Genomic DNA, 20,644 nt, shown 5'->3' with positions numbered 1-20,644 from the left:
ATACCAGCGATATTTTACACTGGTAACCAGGGTAAACATCGGGTTACTAAGCGCAGGGCCGCGCTTAGTAACCCGATGTTTACCCTGGTTACCAGCGTAAAAGTTAAAAAAACAAACAGCACATACTCACCAGCGCGTCCCCCAGCCTCTGCTTCCTGACACTGACTGAGCGCCGGCCCTAAACTGAAAGTGAAAGCACAGCCGCTGTGCTGTTAGGGCCGGAGCTCAGTCAGTGTCAGGAAGCAGAGGCTGGGGGACGCGCTGGTGAGTATGTGCTGTTTGTTTTTTTAACTTTTACGCTGGTAACCAGGGTAAACATCGGGTTACTAAGCGCGGCCCTGCGCTTAGCAACCCGATGCTTACCCTGGTTACCCGGGGACCTCGGCATCGTTGGTCGCTGGAGAGCGGTCTGTGTGACAGCTCTCCAGCGACCAAACAGCGACGCTGCAGCGATCGGCATCGCTGTCGCTATCGCTGCAGCGTCGCTTAATGTGACGGTACCTTTAGTACCAGCTGTGAGCCAATGACAACATTGTTCTTTAATTTATGTTTGCTCATTGCAGAATAATACAGAGTTCAGGGGTACACTCCTTTTAGCTTGTTTAGGCTACACTGCAGCATACCAGATTTGCAGTGAACAAATACCATCAAAGTAATCATCCAAAATTTATGGCAAACTTCACTATAATGGGTGAATTCCATTACAAATCTAGACAAGTCTGCAAGATGTCAGGCTTGACATTGGGGTACTTACAAGATTCTCCAAGAAAAAAAATAGTACGTGAATACGCACCACGGAACCACCAACATAGCAGACATCAGAGAACGGAAATAAAACTATTCTGCAATGTCAGATTTGTCCAGGCATGTACTCTATATGCATGCAGATATGCTGGAACATACTTGTCTAATGTAAATGAGTTTTCTAATGAGACTGCACCCTTAAATGCAATGTATAATGATTCAGATATAAAGGCAAAAAAAAAATAAGACTGTGTGCCACAAATAAAGATTATTTATATTAATAAAACGCTGGCCAATTCAATAAGATGCTCATAGTATTTAATTTAAAAACAAAAAACAATGCGCACACTTACCCGTGTCTTGACGAAACTGTGCAAGCATTGCGATATCAATGATATATGGAGCAAGCGTTGGATCAGCTTGTCCAAGTGCAATACTACTATTGTTCCCAAGAGCACGGGTGTTTTTCTGCAGCTGGTACGATTGTATACATTGCTCAATATAGTTGCTCACTCTACTGCTGTATGGCCTCCATTTAGTAAATTCATCTTGCCATTCCCAAACAGCCACGGCATAAGGTCCTGAATTCCACTGAATTGTCACTGTGGGAGATCCAGAAGGGCCTGCAGCTCCGCCAATTTGAGATGGGCCCGCTGCCATTCTATATTACAGATGCTTATTTTTTCAGATGAAAATCACTCTAAAATGATCCTATCCAGAAAAGTAGTGGTTTCTTCATGTACCATGTTCTCAACCTAAAACACAAAATTAAGACTGTGTTAAATTAACAGTGGCAGGTATCTGACTTTTCCCAAGCTGATCTTGATAATCTATTCTTAGGAAAGAGCATCAATATCAGAAGCGCATGTCCAGTTGTATAGAGGAACAATTATAGTGGAGACAACAGATTCTACATCTAAAGGTACCTTCACACTAAGCGACGCTGCAGCGATACAGACAACAATGCCGATCGCTGCAGCGTCGCTGTTTAGTTGCTGTGTGGTCGCTGGAGAGCTGTCACACAGACGGCTCTCCAGCGACCAACGATGCCGAAGTCCCCTGGTAACCAGGGTAAACATCGGGTTACTAAGCGCAGGGCCGCGCTTAGTAACCCGATGTTTACCCTGGTTACCAGCGTAAATGTAAAAAAACAAACAGTGCATACTCACCTTCTGCTGTCTGTCACACGTCCCTCGCCGTCTCCTTCCCGCACTGACTGTGAGCGCCGGCCGTAAAGTGAAAGCAGAGCACAGCGGTGACGTCACCGCTGTGCTCTGTACTGCCGGCGCTCACAGTCAGTGTGGGAAGGAGACGGCGAGGGACGTGTGACAGACAGCAGAAGGTGAGTATGTACTGTTTGTTTTTTTACATTTACAATGGTAACCAGGGTAAACATCGGGTTACTAAGCGCGGCCCTGCGCTTCGTAACCCGATGTTTACCCTGGTTACCACTGTAAAACATCGCTGGCATCGTTGCTTTGGCTGTCAAACACGACGATACACGCCGATCTGACAACCAAATAAAGTTCTGAACTTTCAGCAACGACCAGCGATATCACAGCAGGATCCTGATCGCTGCTGCGTGTCAAACACAACGATATCGCTATCCAGGACGCTGCAACGTCACGGATCGCTATCGTTATCGCTGCAAAATCGGTTAGTGTGAAGGTACCTTAGGGCCAGTCAAAACTGTATTTAAAACGAACCTGTGGGCAGGATTGTGCTCAGTTTACACACATTGTCAGGTTGGCGCTGTTATACTGATTACAATGATACCTTGGTTGAGTAAAGTCAGTCCTGTGGTTGTTTAATTTGTATTTTTCAGATAACCCCTTTCTGGTATTGAACGTACTATCCGGCCATGTGACCTGGGCCTTACTACCCATGGACGGAATAGTACGTCATACGCAATCACAGCTGACACCCAGCACTATGTGCCAGGAGCGGTCACGGACCGCTCCCAACACATTAACCCTCAGAACACTGCGATCAAACATGATCGCAGCATTCCGGTGGCATAGGAAAGCATCACGCAGGGAGGGGGCTCCCTGCGTGCTTCCCCGAGACCCTCAGAACAACGCGATGGTCTCCCTGCAGGCCCCCGGCTCCAGGATAGCTGCGGGGTCCTTCCGGGAGATGGCTTGTCAGTGCCTGCTGAGAGCAGGCGCTGAGAAGCCTCCTACACTGCCTGCCTGTCCTACACAGTGCTCGGCAAAGTGTCAGATCAGCGATCTGACTTTATACAGTGATGTCCCACCCTGACATGTGTAAAAACATTTAGTATCACAGCGTCCGTAATGACCCGACCTATAATGACCCGACCTGTCCCACTAGTTAACCCCTTCAGTGAACACCGTAAAAAAAAAAAAAAAAAAAAAAAAAACACGAGGCAAAAAAAACAATGCTTTATCATCATACTGCTGAACAAAAAGTGGAATAACACGAGATCAAAAAGACGGATATAAATAAAAAATGGTACCGCTGAAAACGCCATCTTGTCCCGCAAAAAACGAGCCGCCATACAGCATCATCAGCAAAAAAATAAAAATAAAGGTATAGCCCTCAATAAAGCGATGCAAAAATAATTTTTTTTTAAATAAAATAGTTTTTATTGTATAAAAGCGTCAAAACATAAAAAAAATGATATAAATGAGGTATCGCTGTAATCGAACTAACCCGAAGAATAAAACTGCTTTAATCAATTTTACCACACGTGGAACAGTATAAACGCCCCAACCCAAAAGAAATTCCCGAAAATGGTACCAATAAAAAACATCAACACATCCCGCAAAAAACAAGGCCTCACATAACTCTGTGGGCCAAAATATAGAAAAATTATAGCTCTCAAAATGTGGTGATGCAAAAACTATTTTTTGCAATAAAAAGCGTCTTTTAGCGTATGACAGCTGCTAAACAAAAACCTGCTATAAAAACCCACCATAAATAGTAAATCAAACCCCCCTTTATCACCCCCTTAGTTGGGGAAAAATAATAAAATAAATAAATAGAAAAAAAAAAGTGTATTTATTTCCACTTTTTCCATTAGGGTTAGGGCTAAAGTTAGGGCTGGGGCTAGAGATGGGGTTAGTGCTTGGATTACGTTTGGGATTAGGGTTGTGGTTAGGATTGGGATTATGGTTAGGGGTGTGTTTAGGTTAGGGGTGTGGTTAGGGTTGGAGTTAGAATTGGGGGGTTTCCACTGTTTAGGCACATCAGGGGCTCTCCAACCGCTACATGGCGTCCGATCTCCATTACAGCCAATTCTGCATTGAAAAAGTAAAAAGGTGCTCCTACCCTTCCGAGCTCTGCCGTGTGCCCAAACGGTGGTTTACCCCCACATATGGGGTTTCAGCGTACTCAGGAGAAATTGGACAACTTTTGTGGTACAATTAAATTACCCTTGGGAAAATAAAGATTTTGGGGAAAAGAAATTTTTTTTGTTTTCACGGCTCTATTTATAAACTTTAGTGAAACACTAGGGGTTCAAAGTTCTCACAACACATCTAGATAAGTTCCTTGGGGGGTCTAGTTTCCAATATTGGGTCACTTGGGGGGGGTTCTACTGTTCAGGTTGCAAACGCAACGTGACGCCTGTAACCATTCCATCCAAGTCTGCATTCCAAAACGGAGCTCCTTCCCTTCCGAGCTCTGCCATGCGCCCAAACGGTGGTTCCACACACATATGGGGTATCAGAGAACTCAGGACAACTTGTACAACAACTTTTGGGGTCCAATTTCTCCAGATACCCTTGGGAAAATACAAAATTGTGGGAGAAGAGATCATTTTTGTGGAGATCATTTTTGTGAAGAAAAAAAAAAAAAGATTTTTTAATCTTCACGGCTCTACATTATAAACTTCTGTGAAGCACTTGGGGGTTCAAAGTGCTCACCACACATCTAGATAAGTTCCTTAGGGGTTCTAATTTCCAAAATGGCATCACTTTTTGGGTGTTTCCAATGTTTAGGCACATCAGGGGCTCTCCAAATGCGACATGGTTTCCTATGTCAATTCCAGCCAATTTTGCACTGAAAAGTCAAACGGCGCTCCTTCACTTCCGAGCTCTGCCATGCACCCAAACAGTGGTTTACCCCCACATATGGGGTATCAGCGTACTCCGGACAAATTGCACAACAACTTTTGGGGTACAATTTCTCCTGTTACCCTTGGTAAAATAAAACAAATTGGATCTGAAGTAAAAAAAATTTTTTTTTTTTTTTTTTTTTTAAACATTCCAAAAATTCCTGTGAAGCACCTGAAGGGTTAATAAACTTATTGAATGTGGTTTTGAGCACCTTGAGGAATGCAGTTTTTAGAATGGTGTCACACTTCGGTATTTTCTATCATATAGACCCCTCAAAGTTACTTCAAATGTGATGTGGTCTCTAAAAAAAAAAAAAAAAAATGGTGTTGTAAAAATGAGAAATCGCTGGTCAACTTTTAACCCTTATAATTTCCTAACAAAAAAAAAAAAATTGGGGTTCCAAAATTGTGCTGTTAAGTAGACATGTGGGAAATGTTACTTAGGCCGGTTTCACACGTCAGTGGCTCCGGTACGTGAGGTGACAGTTTCCTCACGTACCGGAGCCACTGACACACGTAGACCCATAAAAATCAATGCATCTGTGCAAATGTCATTGATTTTTTGCGGACCGTGTCTCCGTGTGCCAAACACGGAGACATGTCAGTGTTCGTGGGAGCGCACGTATTACACGGACCCATTAAAGTCAATGGGTCCGTGTAAAACACGGACCACAAACGGACGGTCTCCGTTTGCAGTCCGTGTGCCGTGCAGGGGACAGCGCTACAGTAAGCGCTGTCCCCCCCACTGGTGCTGAAGCCGCGATTCATATGTTCCCTGCAGCAGCGTTTGCTGCAGAGAAAATATGAATAATAGTGTTTAAAATAAAGATCTATGTGTCCGCCGCCCCCCCACCCCCCTGTGCGCCCCCCCGCTGTTCAGAAAATACTCACCCACTCCCACGTTGGCTGTCGCGGCTTCCTGGTCTGGCCCCATCTTCTCCTGTATGCGGTCACGTGGGGCCGATCATTTACAGTCAAACGCTGCTGCAGGGAACATATGAATCGCGGCTTCAGCACGATGCAGGGTACCACACGCGTGGGTACCACACGCTCCGTGTGGTACCCACTCGCCATACGGGCGGCACACGTGTGCCGCACGTATGGCCTACGTGAGTTCACAGGCACACGGATAACTCCGGTACCGATTTATTCCAGTACCGGAATTATCTGGACGTGTGGGACAGCCCTTATGAAGTATTTTGTGTGACATAGCGCTGTTATTTAAGGGCATGAAAATTCAAATTGGAAAAATTGCAAAGTTTAATTTTATTGCCAAATTTCCATTTTTTTCACAAATAAACAAGTCATAGTAAAGAAATTTTACCACTATCATGAAGTACAATATGTCACGAGAAAATGTCAGAATCAGCAGGATCCATGCAAGCGTTCCAGAATTATTACCTCATAAAAGTGACAGTGGTCAGAATTGTAAAAATTGGCCCGGTCATTAACATGCAAACCACCCTTGGGGGTTAAGGGGTTAATGATATGCTCGTTCTCCAGGACAACCTGTGGCCAGTATGGCTTCTGATAGGTCACTGATCCCCGAGTGCCCTGCCCCCTAGCTTACATACTGCATAGAATATCGTGGGGTTAGCATGTATCGCATAATGTATATAATATTGTCAGGTAAAAAAAAAATATATATATATATATATATATATATATATATATATATATATATATCTTCAAGATGGCACCAGCAGCTGCACATTCTGATAGATGATACTACACATGCACCGCCATTTTACTGGAGAAAAAAAAAAAGTGGCTGCAGAAAAATGGCGAAGGAAAGCGATAGATGCTACTGCACATATGCCTCTGGCGCCGTTTTGATAAAAGTTCATTTTCTAACCCCAAAATATTCTATGTATTATGTAAATTAGGAGGCAGGTAGGTGAAAGATCAGTGACCTGTCCTAAGCCCACTAAGGATGCATATGTAAGCAGAGCACCACATAAAGACCCAGACTGCCCCGGAGAACAAGAATCTCATTAACTATACTTTCATTACCCTAGGTATTATTTTAACCAGTAAAATGGGCCAACCTGACAGTGTCTGTAGGTTACTGAGCACAATCCTGATAGGCTCGATTTAAACACATGTGAAAAAATTGCGCTAGTGTCATCAGTATTTTTGATCAGTGTATGGTCCATGTGTCCATTTTTCCCAATCAGAAAGGTTTTTCACGGATGGATAAATAAATGACAAAGCTTCTTCCATGCTTTGCCAAGTTAAACATGGGCAGCACACAGATGCCACTTGTGTGCAAAACATGTTTTTCATGGTCTCTTAGACTTGTACTGGCTCTTTTCATCTGTGATACTGGATATAAATGGACATGTCTTCACAGACAAACGGTCGGTGAAATAACACTGACATGTGAATAGTACCATTCATTATAATGGGTACATGTTGTATCCATGAAAAAAAAAAAAAAAAAAAGATACAACACTGACATCTGAATGAGGCCTAAATAACAACATACAGAGGCACAGTATGTGCGCCGGGCTCCTTATATCTATGCACTAGGAGATGGAATGCCATACTTCCGTATCCAGTATCTCCTTCCACAGTGGGCCTCACAATCTATATTCGCCATTGGTCTTTGGAGTATGCAACAACACCTATGCAAACATGGGCAGAGCGTACAAACTCCAAACAGATGTTGTGCTTTCAGCCCAGTGCTGATGTACAGTAAAATTACACTGTAGTATAGTGTAAGCCAGAAAAATAAATTATGCCCAAAAAGGACAAACTTATTCTAGAAGTGATACAATTATTGGCTACCCAGAAAAATTTATATTTGCAAGCTTTCAGAGCAAAGAAGCTCTTTTAGTGAAACATCGTCCAGATAGGGGACTATCAAAATGTCCTGTTCCCTCAGATGCGCCATCATTTCTGCCACTAATTTGGTAAATACTCGAGGGGCTATTGATAATCAGAAAGGGAAGGCTTTGTACTGAAATTCCCTTATTTCCCCTTTTATGGAAACTGCTAACCTGAGGAACCTCTGGGACTTTTTGTGAATGGTGGACATGATAGTAAGCATCGCTGAGATCCAGAACAGTCATAAAACAATTTGAAAACAGTATCTTGATGGTAGATTTTCTTGATTCCATCTTGAATCTCTGATTTCTCACATAGCCATTTAGCTTCCGCAAGTATGATTGTCCGGTAAGACCCATCTGGTCACCAGAACCAACGCGGAGTAGAATCCCTTCTTCCTGTCTTGAGGAGGTACTTCCTGGAGAATGGCTTTGCTTACAAGATCCATAACCTTGCATTCCAGGGCCGTTTGTTCTTGTGGAGAGGATCGTAGGGGAGTTAAGACAAAGTTTTGGGGAGGGAAGGAATGGAAGCCTATCCAAAGGCCTTTCCCGACCAAATTCAGTATCCAGGGGCTGTTTCAGATATTCTTCCAGGCCAGAAGGAAACAGGATAATCTTCTCCCCACCCTTGAAAAACCATCACTTTGAGGATTTTTTTTTATCTCGAGGGGAATTTCCAAAGAGGAACCCCCTGTCTTACCTTTTCCCCTCATCCCATCTATTCTGTTCCCTCGGGGGGCCTTCTTCGGAAGAATTTTGTACTCCGAAAGGTCAGTTTAAGTGAGGAAGGGGCCAGATTAGGGAATCCTTTTTTCTTATCCCCAGTCTTTTGAAGGATATCATCCAGTGTCTCCCCAAACAAAAATTCCCCCTCACATGGAATTTAACATAACTTTAGTCTGAAAATCTCCCGGTCAGCATTTGAGCCAGAGCGCTCTAAGGGCTGCATTTGGGAGAGCAGCAGACTTGGACGATAACCTAACTGAATCAGCTGATGAGTCTACCAAGAAAAGCGGCTGCACCCGGTATCAAGGGAATGGATTCCAGTACCTTGTTCCTGGGTACCCCATCTTGCAGCTGCTTCTCTAACTGATCCACCCATATAATAAGGGTTCTGGAGGTACAGGTAGCTGCTATGGCGGGCCTAAGATTACCCCCCCACACACACTGAATCCCATGCCCCTTTAAGGAAAGTGTCAGCTTTATTATCCAAAGGATCCTTCAATGTTCCCATGTACTCAAAGGGGAGGGCGACTTTTTTTTTTTTTTTTTTTTTAGAGGCCTCGGCCACTGTGACATCTAATTTCGGGGCCTTATCCCATGATGTTGATGCCTCATCCACAAAGAAGCATTTTCTCTTTCCGATATCTTCCTTCACTAATAACCCCAATTGCAATGGTGAACTTTCATGAAGATCACTCACCCATCAGAAGCAGCCGCAGGAACCGATTCTGGAGGAGGGATCGGATCCAGTAAAGGGTTTTTTTGAGATGGTGACTTATCCATCGTGCCACAATTTCTGCTGCACTCTTTCCTCCTTTTGAGTTTACAACCCAGCGCCTCCCCCTCACTTCTGGTGCGCCCTCCTCCTGTGGCCGCGGCACCAGGGAGCGCCTCAGCTGCGCATGCGCCGGAAGCTCCGCACCACTTCAGGAGCGGCGGAGCAGTCAACAGGGAGCACGCTGACCACGCGTGCGCCCCCATGAACCCGGAAGCCCCTGCATCCTCTCCGGAGCGGCAGCCGCGCTTACCCCGCTCACTATGCAAGACCCTTCGGTCCCAGCGGTGGCGGCGTCAGGCACCGCACCAGCCATGGCAGGGGCCTTCCTGCTGCCAGAACCCGGACTGGCCGGACCTGAATCTTCACCTGCATCTTCTCAGGTACCGCCGAACTGAAGTTTCCCCATCAGGGACAGGAAACCAACTGACGTGGGGGAGAGGTACCGCCCTTTTATCTGTAGGTTCCCTTTCCCTGAAGGGAGGATCCCCTCTCTCCATGGTGCTGTCATGGGGAATAGAGAAATATTTATTTCAATAATCGATAAAATTCAGACATGAATAAACATACATAAATAACGACAAGTTAGAGGGGTAATTGATCTGCTCTAAAGTCCCTAATAGAACGCTATTTTACTGCCTCATCACAAATATATTACCCCAATAAACAGTAATCACATTCCTCTTATTGACCCTGTAATCCCTCCTTCTCATCCATCACATCATTACTTGGTCACTAATGTCACCTGTCAAACTACTGTCAAGTCTGCAATTTGTAGACCTAATAGAGGAGGAAGTATTTTTCTCTACTAAAAGAGAAAATTTACTATGTAAAGAGGCCCACACACATTAAACTAAAGTTCATCAAAACAAATCTTTACTTCTAAAACGATTGCTCGTCAGGAGAAATGTAACTGCTATATAGTTGAAGAGCGCTCCTCGAGCGTGCATTTACACGCAGTGGTCATGCTGAGGACTGTAGCTGCAACAGCCTTGTGTGGCCGTGGTCTTATTAACATTTACCAATAACAATGACGTAATCGCTCAGGAAACCAACTATGTGACAAGAAAAAGCTGTGTTGCCAACACAATCAACTGCATCATCTTGCAAGCGAAACCGATTATCACTTACCGGTAATGGGATTTTACAGAGACCACGACAGCACCCAACGAGAGAGGGGATCCGCCCTCCATCAGGACAGGAACCTACAGGTTAAAAAGGGGCGGTCCCCCTCGCCGCCTCAGTTTGTGTTTCAGAGTACGAGAGGAACCGCCATCCAATTAGTACAAGATAATCTTCAACTTAATAATACTAAACACCATCACCACTACGGAGTGAAATCTATATGACACACCTTCCTTCAGAGGACAGGAATCCAGTGATTAACAACAGGGAGGCGGGGGGGGGGGAAATGTGTGGGTGCTGTTGTGGACTCTGTAAAATCCTATTACCGGTAAGTAATCGGTTTTCCTATAGCCACGACAGCTCCCACGGAGAGACTTTCAGAGACTAGCACCTGGGAGGGACCACAGCATTAAGTACTGATCGCCCAAAGTCTAAACTGGAGGTGGATGACAGATCAAGACAGTGTCTATAAAAGGTGACGACCACGTTGCCGCCTTACAGATTGGATCAATGGAGACGTCTGCCTTTTCCGCCCAGGGCGATGCCATAGCATGTGCTGAGTGAGCTTTTATTCCCTCTGGTGGAGTTTCCCCTTTGGCTGAATAGACTAGGCAGATTGCATCTCTAATCCATCGGGCGATAGAGTTCTTTGTGACACTTGATCCCCTTCTTCGATCCTGGAAGGAAACAAACAACGCACTACTCTGCCTCCAGCTCTGCGTCTTTTCTAAATACTCTAGCACCAATCTTCTAACATCTAGAGTATGGAACCTTTGCTCCTCTGCTGTGACAGGACTATCATAAAAAGGATGGCAAGTAGATTTCCTGGCTTCTATGGAATCTAGAAGCTACCTTCTAGAGGGTCTGGTTTCAAAACAATTTTAGCCTGAAAAACCATTAGAAAAGGGGGATCTACTGATAACGCCTGGATGTCACTGACCCATCTTGCGGAAGTCAAGGCTACCAATAAGGCCGTCTTGAGGTTCAGCACCTTTATTGAGGCAGAACCTAAGGGTATGTGTCCACGTGTCGTTTTAAATCCGGAATAGCAGCGGATGGAACGCTGCGTGGAGCCGCAGCGTTCAGTCCGCAGCGTCCAGATGTTACAGCATAGTGGAGGGGATTTTATGAAATCCCGTCTCCACTATGCGTGGTAACACGCACCCGGCGGCCCTGCAATTACGGACATGCGGCGCGTATTTTTTGATCGCAGCAAGTCCGTGTACCTTTCAGCGACGCTGCGCCGCCGCAAGGTAAATCACAGGGCCCTATGTGTGGGGTGCAATGATGCCGGATGTGTGCAATGAACACATCCGGCATCATCGCGTCTCCAGAAGGGGGCAGAGCTTTGGGCGGAGCAAGTTTGCCGCTCCGTTAAAACCGCCGGCCATCCTGAAAGTGGACACATACTCTAAGCAGGGTGGATAAAAATCAATGTTTTTTTAAAAAAAAATCAAAAAAATCTGATTTTTTTGATTTAAATCGGATTTTTTTCAATAAACTGCTTTTTGAGGAAAATATTTTACCATCCAAAGGTTCTTCCATCATGAGATAAAGCTGAGTTGTTTAACTCAGTAGAATAAAGGCTGTATATGTGTAACATTCACAATGCCATGCTCTTCCAGAGGTTTCTGTAGGATGCCGACTATCCAACAAGTTTGGGCATGTCAACTGAATGGAAAAAGAAACTAAACCAAAAGTGAAACCAAGCTAGAAGTGTGGAATTAAAGGGGCAGTATGAACAAAATGTGGAGGCTATTAATAGTTTATACAATTAAGACATGCTGCTTTTAAACACCTACCTATTGCCATATAGTAAAACAAAAAAGATTTTTACTTACTTTGGGGTCCCCCCTCACCCTGGCGTTAGATCGTTGCCCCTAGTTTCGTCCGTGTAACTATGGGCGCACATGCGCACTGCTCTCACTTCTCATTTTAATCGTGATTTATATTAAAAAAAACCTTTTGATTTAAATCAGTGATTTAAATCATGATTAAAATCATGATTTAAATCGATCCGATTTAAATAGAAAAAAATCTTTTGATTTAAATCGTGATTTAAATCATGATTTAAATCGGCGTGATTTCAATCAATCCACCCTGACTCTAAGGGTTCAAAAGGAGGACCTGTCAATGCGTCTAATACGGGGTTCAAATCCCATGGCGGCAATCTAGCAATATGTACCGGGTTACTGCATTCACTAGCCTTGATGAATCTAGAGACCCATCTGTTACCTGCCACGTTACTATTGTACAAAGCTCCCAATGCTGACACCTGAACTCTAAGGGTATTGACTGATAGTCCCAATTCTCGGCCCTTCTGAAGGAACGCCAGAATCACCGGAATTGGAACGTGGTCCAATAGAGGATATTGATGGAACATTAAAAACTTCTTCCAGGTTTTACAGTAAATCTTAGTAGTAACTTCCTTCCTGCTACTCAACAAGGTGGTAACTAATGTCTCCGAAAACCCCCTACGCCTCAGTAGCTCCCTCTCAAATTCCACGACGTCAAGTGGAGACATTCCACCTGAGGATGACGGAATGGGCCTTGAGAAAGAAGCTCCAGGCTTGTTGATAATACCCAAGGGTCGGTTACCGACATTGCCCTCATCATGAAAACCATGGCCTTCTGGGCCAGAAGGGGGCATTTAATATCATTCTCACCCCCTTATTCCCGATTTTCCTGAGAACCAGGGAAATCAGGCACATTGGGGGAAACCTGAAGGGAGTCCACTATGTATGGCCGGTCCGCTACCCGTAGGGGTGCAAACTTCCCGACCTGCCTGTTCCTTGTGGCAAATAGGTCTATAACCAGGAGGCCCCATAGATGGACTATCTGTCCGAAGATCTGTCGGTTCAGGGACCATTCCCCCTGTCGTAGGGAGTGACGGCTGAGATAATCGGCCTGCACATTGTGCTCCCCCTTATGTGAAGAGCCGACAGAAAGGAGATAAGCCTCAGCCAAGGTAAGTAGGTAGTCTGCGGTAGACATCAGTGATTGTGACCTTGTTCCCCCTTGATGGTTTAAGTAGGCTACCACTGTCATTTTGAAAGTGTGAATACGCACATGTGAACCCGCAGAGACGGTAGAAACTGAAGTTATTTCACTGCCGTGAGCTCTTTTAAGTTTGAAGAGCCTTGAGTTTCCATGGCTGACCACTTCCCCTGGGTTAGCCTGTCTCCCATGTGGGCTTCCCACCCTATGGGGCTGGCATCGGTCGTAACTATGCTGTCCGGTTTTATTCCCCACGGCACCCGGTTTGACAAGTGCTGCGTGTCCAACCACCAGACCAGATTGTCGAGCGTGGAGATTGACAGTCGCAATTTTACTCTCAGGCGGCCCTGAAGTCTTCTGTCTGCTCTGAGTACCTCGCTCTGCAACATGCGGGTGTGGAACTGAGCCCACTGAATGGATGGTATGCAAGACGTCAAGGAACCCAGCAAGGACATAGCATCTCTTAACGCCAGACTTGGATCGTTTCTTACTCCCACAACCTTGCGAACGATGTTCAATTTTTTTGTCCTCCGCCAGAAAAAAAAATTGTTGGGCTTCAGAGTCCAGAAAGATGCCGAGTAATTTCTGACGAGTCGAATGATCTAACCTTGACTTCTTTAAATTGACTAACCAGCCGAGATCCTGCAGGGATGATATTATACGATTTAGGCGGGTCCTACACTGGACAACCGACCCTCCCACTATTAGGAAATCATCTAAGTTAGGGCCCCTTCACACTGTGCAATCAAAGTCTGAACGAGCGTTCGATTTGTGACGTTTATCCGTCCTCGTTCCGAGGTTGCAAAGTGTGACATGGCGTTACGATCTGCGACGCAGCCCAGCATCGTACGATGTGAAAGAAAGAGCAGAACTTTCTTTCGTCGTAAATGTCTCGCTGTGGCGGTCGAAATCGTAGTATGTGACGGCGGTCATACGAGCTCGTAATGCGACTACGTGGGTTGGGCTTCCGCATACCTGTCTCCTGATTGGGCGTGACGTTTTAGCACGCCCATGCTGGTAATACGTCACGCTCGGAGTCGTAGGACTATGGCGGTGTGAAGGGTAGCGTACGATTGCGACGCGTGACGTTCACATCGCAACTACGTCAGAAAAAGCGTTAACATCGTAGAGTGTGACCGCTGGCTACGAGCTCGTACTGCGATGTCGAATATGACGCAAATGCGTCGTAATCGTAGCAGAATCGACCAGTGTGAAGGGGCCCTAAGGTATAACCAGGGTATCCCGTTCACTGAGATAGCCATCACCTCCGCAATTACTTTAGTAAATACCTGTGGTGCCATAGACAGCCCGAACAGCATAGCAGCAAATTGAAAATGTCTGACCTGGTCGCCTAGCCGTATCGCCACTCTGAGGTATTGCTGGTGGTCTTGGAAAATAGGCAAATGGTAGTAAGCATCTTTTAGATCCAGAACTGTCATGTAACACCTGGGAAATAGAAGTTTAGTTGCAGACCTGATAGATTCCATTTTAAAGGTATGATACTGCAGGAATTTATTCAGTTTCCTCAAGTTTATAATGGTTCTAAATGAATCATCAGGCTTGGAAACTAGAAATAAGGGAGAATAGAATCCTTTCCTTTCCTGGCCTTTAGGGACTTCTACCAAAACTTTCTTTTCCCTCAACTGCAGAATTTCTATTTCCAGGGCTTGTTGCTGGTCCAGGGCATTTAAAGTTGCTAGCACGAAGGAGCTCGGAGGGATTTTCCGAAACTCCAATTTCATCCCGGATGAAATATTTCCCAGGATCCAGGTACTGGATGTTATCTTAGCCCATTGGTGATAAAAATGACTTAGGGTACCGTCTCACATAACAATTTACCAACGATCACGACCAGCGATACGACCTGGCCGTGATCGTTGGTAAGTCATTGTGTGGTCGCTGGGGAGCTGTCACACAGACCGCTCTCCAGCGACCAACGATGCCGAGGTTCGCTGGTAACCAGGGTAAACATCGGGTTACTAAGCGCAGGGCCGCGCTTAGTAACCCGATGTTTACCGTGGTTACCAGCGTAAAAGTAAAAAAAAAAAAAAAACGTACATACTCACCATCTGATGTCCGTCTGGTCCCTTGCCGTCCGCTTCCTGCTCTGACTGAGATCCGGCCGTACAGTGAGAGCAGAGTGCAGCGGTGACGTCACCGCTGTGATCTGCTCTCACTTTCCGGCCGGCAGTCAGTCAGAGCGGGAAGCAGACGGCAAGGGACCTGACGGACATCAGATGGTGAGTATGTACGTTTTTTTTTTTTACTTTTACGCTGGTAACCACGGTAAACATCGGGTTACTAAGCGCGGTCCTGCGCTTAGTAACCCGATGTTTACCCTGGTTACAAGCGAACGCATCGCTGGATCGCTGTCACACACAACGATCCAGCGATGACAGCGGGAGATCCAGCGACGAAAGAAAGTTTCAAACGATCTGCTACGACGTACGATTCTCAGCAGGGTCCCTGATCGCTGCTGCGTGTCAGACACTGCGAGATCGTAACTATATCGCTAGAACGTCACGAATCGTGCCGTCGTAGCGATAAAAATGCCACTGTGTGACGGTACCCTCAATCTACCTCCCACCGGGAGGACAGCCCTAACGATAGTTGCATCTTAAATCTGATTTACGAAGGGGAGCCTCTTCATCCAGGGTTTGGCATATGCAGGCCTGACAAAGCCTCTTTACATAGCTGTCAGGCAGGGGTACTGTGCATAGAGCACACTGCTTGTGCTTTGTTTTAGGTTAAAAAGTCAGCAAAAACTAAGGACAGAAGGAGAAAATTCAGCTATTTGGTTGATCATTAAACACCCACCACTCGAAGCTGTTCAGTGGAGTACCAGTTCCAGAGGAGGGGATTCAGCATGACGTTGGGGCCCCAAATGCTGCCACCCCCGTTCGACTTTGCTGTCAGTAGTCCCGCTCCTAGAGCGACCGCTACCACCTTTTTTGCGCTGCCCAGCCACCTCTGACACCGGTAGGTGCTCCATAACCCCCACAGAGGACATTCTGCTGGCATGCCGGCCACAGATCCAGCACCGACCTAAGGCGGCCTGACCATGCCTCCTCAGTGAATCCTCCCCGGTCTCCCCCGGAAGTACCTGGTTCAACTTCCAGGTTACGAGCACTTTGTTTTCTGCAGCTACTAGCTCGTAGCCAGATGAACGCAGGGATTACTCTTCCACCTGTGCTGCACCCTCACCACCCAGGGCGGTCTCCCCCAGACCCTGGGATCGTGACATCCATCCCCCAGCAGAGGAGGGGTCTGCATGCAGGGCACCCCCAATGCTGCTTCCGGCGTCCCAGGCTCTGCCGTTCCCTCAGACACCACGCAGAGGCTGCTTGGACCCAGGTAAGTTCTAATCCTGCAGTTCCCATCAGGACAGGAACCCAAACTGAAGAGGCGAGGGGGACCGCCCTTTTTAAGCTGTAGGTTCCTGTCCTGATGGAGGGCGGATCCCCTCTCTTGATGGGTGCTGTTGTGGCGATAGGAAAACAGCCATATCCCTGCCATAAGTGATGGTGCAGGTAAACAGTAACATGACTGCAGAAAAAAAGGGTGTGAACGCAGCCTAAAGGGTGGAATTTAGAGATTGAAGAATTGATTTGCAGGACTCGGGTCCATCAAGCAGGTCAGTAATTTGTGACCCCTAGGCCGGAGGCCTGTGGATCTCCTTGCTTTTTGGCTCTTCCTTTGATTAACTAGGCCCAGCTAATCAACAGAAAAGCCAGTAATCCTGTATGGCAAGACGCTCACAGATTGCTGACCTGGCCGACAGACCCAAGCCCATGCAAATAGATTCTCCCAGCTCCACTGGAAATTGGCACATCTAATGTATAATTCTTGAGTGCTGTTTTTTTTTGTTTGTTTTTTTAACACAAACCCCAATTCATTAAAGCTTTTATGCCCAAAAAGTGGTGTAAAAACTTTGAAAAGTCACAAAATTTTGGAGCAACTCGATGTTGAGCTAAAATTTGTGACTTTTGGCTATTTAACAACAGTTTCTCACAACTGTGCCAAAATGGGTAGAGATGGTGCAGGACTGGGAGGCAGTGGGGTGTGATGCCACAGCTCATCTAATTCATGATGCGCTGCGGCGTTCCTGACACCAGATATCTCCCTCCAGTCCCCGAGTATAGTGAGGTTTCTGGCGTGGTACACGGAGGCGCATGCCACTCATCAGACACAGCGGATTCATGAAGTGTGTGTGCAAACCTTCATGAATCAGGAGCATCTGACTCCACCATAACCCCCTTCATCAATATCGGCCAAGAAAAAAAAAGAAAAAACACCGTTCTCTATGAATCGGGGCCATAACTTTGTTGCAAATTTCCAAAATTGCAGCTAAAACATTTAAGTTCTACTGCAAATTGAGACAAAAAAAAAAAAAAAAAAAGGAACATGTAAACGCACACTTAGTTTACTACGAAGTAAATTTAACTTTACTAAATCTCATCTAAATGGACTTGCATATCAATACAACTCCTCAAATAACAGTCCTCATGAAGCACCTAATTGAATTAGCTTACGATGTCCACCAAAACTAAAGGGAGGTCTATGCTTCATGGTCTGAGCTCAGCCTGCAATGTATATGGACTGGTCGCAGATCTGACACAAATGCAACTGCCTCATTGGCAGAGCGTAACTACAACAGGTGCAGGGGTTGCAATCGCACCCGGAGCTTGGGGGGCCCCTAAAGTCCCTTTGGCCTATAAGAAAAAGACTATTGCTATTAAAGATTTAAAATATTTGGGGGCCCTGTTGAAGCTTTCGCATCGGGGCCCATGAGTTTCAAGTTACGCCACTGCTCATTGGCATATATGAGCTTGCTGACTTCAGGTCAGGAGACTCGCAGTCGGTCTGGACATGGCAGTTCGTACTTGGACCATGAAACGGATGCGTGAACTGGTCTGATATTTGCTTGTGCCGAGTCCCACAGGCGCTATGTACTGGCTAATAGAGCAGGGGTCTCAAGCAGTAGGGGGCACAGGAGCGAAAGGTTGGCATTTTAGACTAGGTTAACACTAGCAATGGGGGTTCAGTTATAAGTACAGAAAAACAACTTCGAAACAGATATCTCATAACGGACACAAACAGCACCCGACAGTTGGCGACTCCTGCTGCATGCGGGACACAAGGCTCCAAGGCAATGGCCACACTCATAAGGGCAATACAAACAGAGGCTTTCTGAGAACCTCATGATGACTCTGGGAAAGTCCCAATGTCCCCAGCACAAGCCAGGTGAGGACAGCTATGGCTCCTATGTACTACCAGTGTCCAAGCATCACTGCGCCCTATGGACACCACAAGGCAGCGGCAACACTGCGACTTCTAGCAGGTGAAGCAACCTTGTGTCAGGCGACCACTACTCCCCCTCACAGCAGGCACGTCACCACCTGTCAGCAGCCCGGGCACCTGAGGAGGAGTGCTGGGAGAGGCAGCCGGTGACTCAGGCATCACACACCACTTACTAGCACAAGTGTACGGAGCACTCACACTTCCGCGTCCCCTAGGCACCGGGGACAGGCCGGACACTACCGAGCACTGGTATGGCGGCACAGGCGAGCTAGCTATAGGGCGGTGACTGGAAGGCGAGCACTCACATGAGCAGCGTCCCTCGTCTCCGGAACTGTCTACTCGCTGCTCGGCCGTGTCTAGAATGGAGCTGCACCTGGTAGCGGTGACGTAGGAGTCACGTGTCAGCTGGCGGTCATGTGACGCTACTTCCTTCCTAGTCAGTGCACAGCCTGAAGGGGGCCGGACTGCTGGAACTTCTGGCGAGCGGCCGTCACGGGGCCACCGGTGTCATTGGCGCCTTTTTTAACACTTGACAACGTTTTGCCTCCTGATGTTCATAGACTGCTGAATTGCGATTTTTACCACAATCCTCATCTTTTGGCGCATCTTCCCCCATTTCATAAGGTTTCTGGTGACGTTTTTTATCATTTGAAGCAATTTTTTTTAAGACACAGGTGCGACTTTTGAAAGTATTTGCCGCTTTTCGCATTAAAAAAAGTCCCAGAAAATGGTTAAAAACGAAAATAGAGTTGTAAAAGTCATGTTCACGAATCACATGCTGCATTTTGAAGGGTTTGGTGCAAAAAAAAAAAAGGCAAAATGGATTCCATAAAACGTAAAAAGAAGATGAATTGCCAAAGGATGAATGCGGGCAATTGTAATTGTGACTTTCCTGTTTGCTTTTGGTATTGTATTACTTACCGTCTTTATTTCCAGAAAAGATGCCATTAAAAATGTCAAACTAAAAAATGATAAATTACTTAAACGTTATAATAGTATCCAAAATGTATGTTAATCCAAAATACAGGTCACACTTGGCCTCCACAGACTCTCGCAAGCGTATCAGTAGTGAGGAGGAGGAGGGCTTCATGGAGTATATGCCACATCACTTGTCTCAGCCACAACAGGATGATGCAGCCTCTGGCAGTGACGCCATCAGCTTGAAGCAGAGGCGTAGCTAGGGTTTTGGTTCGGGGGGGCGAAACTTCTGAGTGGGCCCCTTACCAGGTAACCTTGATTACAACTTGGTGCCGCACCCTAATAGTGGAGGAGAGCCTCAGCAGATGACCGCGCTGTTGCTGAAGATAAGCTCTATACAAAGACCAACATGGATATTACCGCCATATGGTCAGTGGTAAATACCAGCCCTACAGAACATGTAAGAGATCACAGCACAGTTACAGATAATGAATTACCGCTGACGTCCTTTCTGATGGAATCCTTCACTTTTCCCATCTTTTCCATCTGGCCAAGACCGACATGACAACTTCTTCCAGCAACGACTCACCTGCAGAGAATACAACAAAGACACATTTTACATGTCACATTCCAGCCCCATCACCATCTATTCCCAACCTGCACAAACTCCTGATCCTGCTGATACCCCAATACTGAGCCGCTGCTGCCGTATGTGTCCCTATTACTGCCCCTGATACCCCAATACTGAGCCACTGCTGCCGTATGTGTTTCTATTACTGCACCTGGTACCCCAATACTGAGCCGCTGCTGCCGTATGTGTCCCTAATACTGCACCTGCTGTGTGATTCTCTGTGCCCTCTAAATTCTAAAGCACCCCTCTATAATATAGTAATGCCGGGTGCTTGTGCCCTAGAAAACAGTGCCCACATTTTGCCCCCTAGAAAGTAATATTGCTCTCTGCAGATCCTGTAGTATAAGGCAGCACCCCCATAGGCAGACCCTGTAAGTATAAGACAGTACCCCCATAGGTAGACCCTGTAGTATAAGGCAGCCCCCATAAAAAACAATAAATGCTCACCTCTCTTCCTCCTTGTTCCAGCAGTGCTCCGAGCTCCCGCTCATCTCCTGACAGCGGGCGCCGGGTGGTGA

The 20,644-nt window shown here is 46.3% G+C and overlaps 1 protein-coding gene across 6 annotated transcripts in view; it reads right to left on the bottom strand.

Annotated features, from left to right (window-relative positions):
* Window positions 1–20,153, bottom strand: part of DTX2 (deltex E3 ubiquitin ligase 2) — a 155,475-nt gene extending 135,322 nt beyond the window's left edge. For 4 of the 6 annotated variants that reach the window (XM_077296300.1, XM_077296296.1, XM_077296299.1 and 1 more), the window contains exons 1-2: window positions 18,883–20,153; window positions 1,098–1,499 (exon numbers count right to left, since the gene is read on the bottom strand). In XM_077296300.1, the coding sequence (XP_077152415.1) occupies window positions 1,098–1,404 (307 nt within the window). In that variant the 5' untranslated portion in view covers window positions 1,405–1,499; window positions 18,883–20,153. Of the gene's footprint in view, window positions 1–1,097; window positions 1,500–18,775 lie in introns of all 6 variants that reach the window. The other 2 variants (XM_077296301.1, XM_077296298.1) reach the window with 1 other exon arrangement.
* Between the last annotated feature and the right edge of the window lie 491 nt (window positions 20,154–20,644).

This window comes from Ranitomeya variabilis, chromosome 3 (assembly GCF_051348905.1).
Source record: "Ranitomeya variabilis isolate aRanVar5 chromosome 3, aRanVar5.hap1, whole genome shotgun sequence".
Lineage (NCBI taxonomy): Eukaryota > Metazoa > Chordata > Amphibia > Anura > Dendrobatidae > Ranitomeya > Ranitomeya variabilis.
Note: the sequence above shows the minus strand (reverse complement) of the source record. Positions and strands in the feature narration are given on the sequence as shown.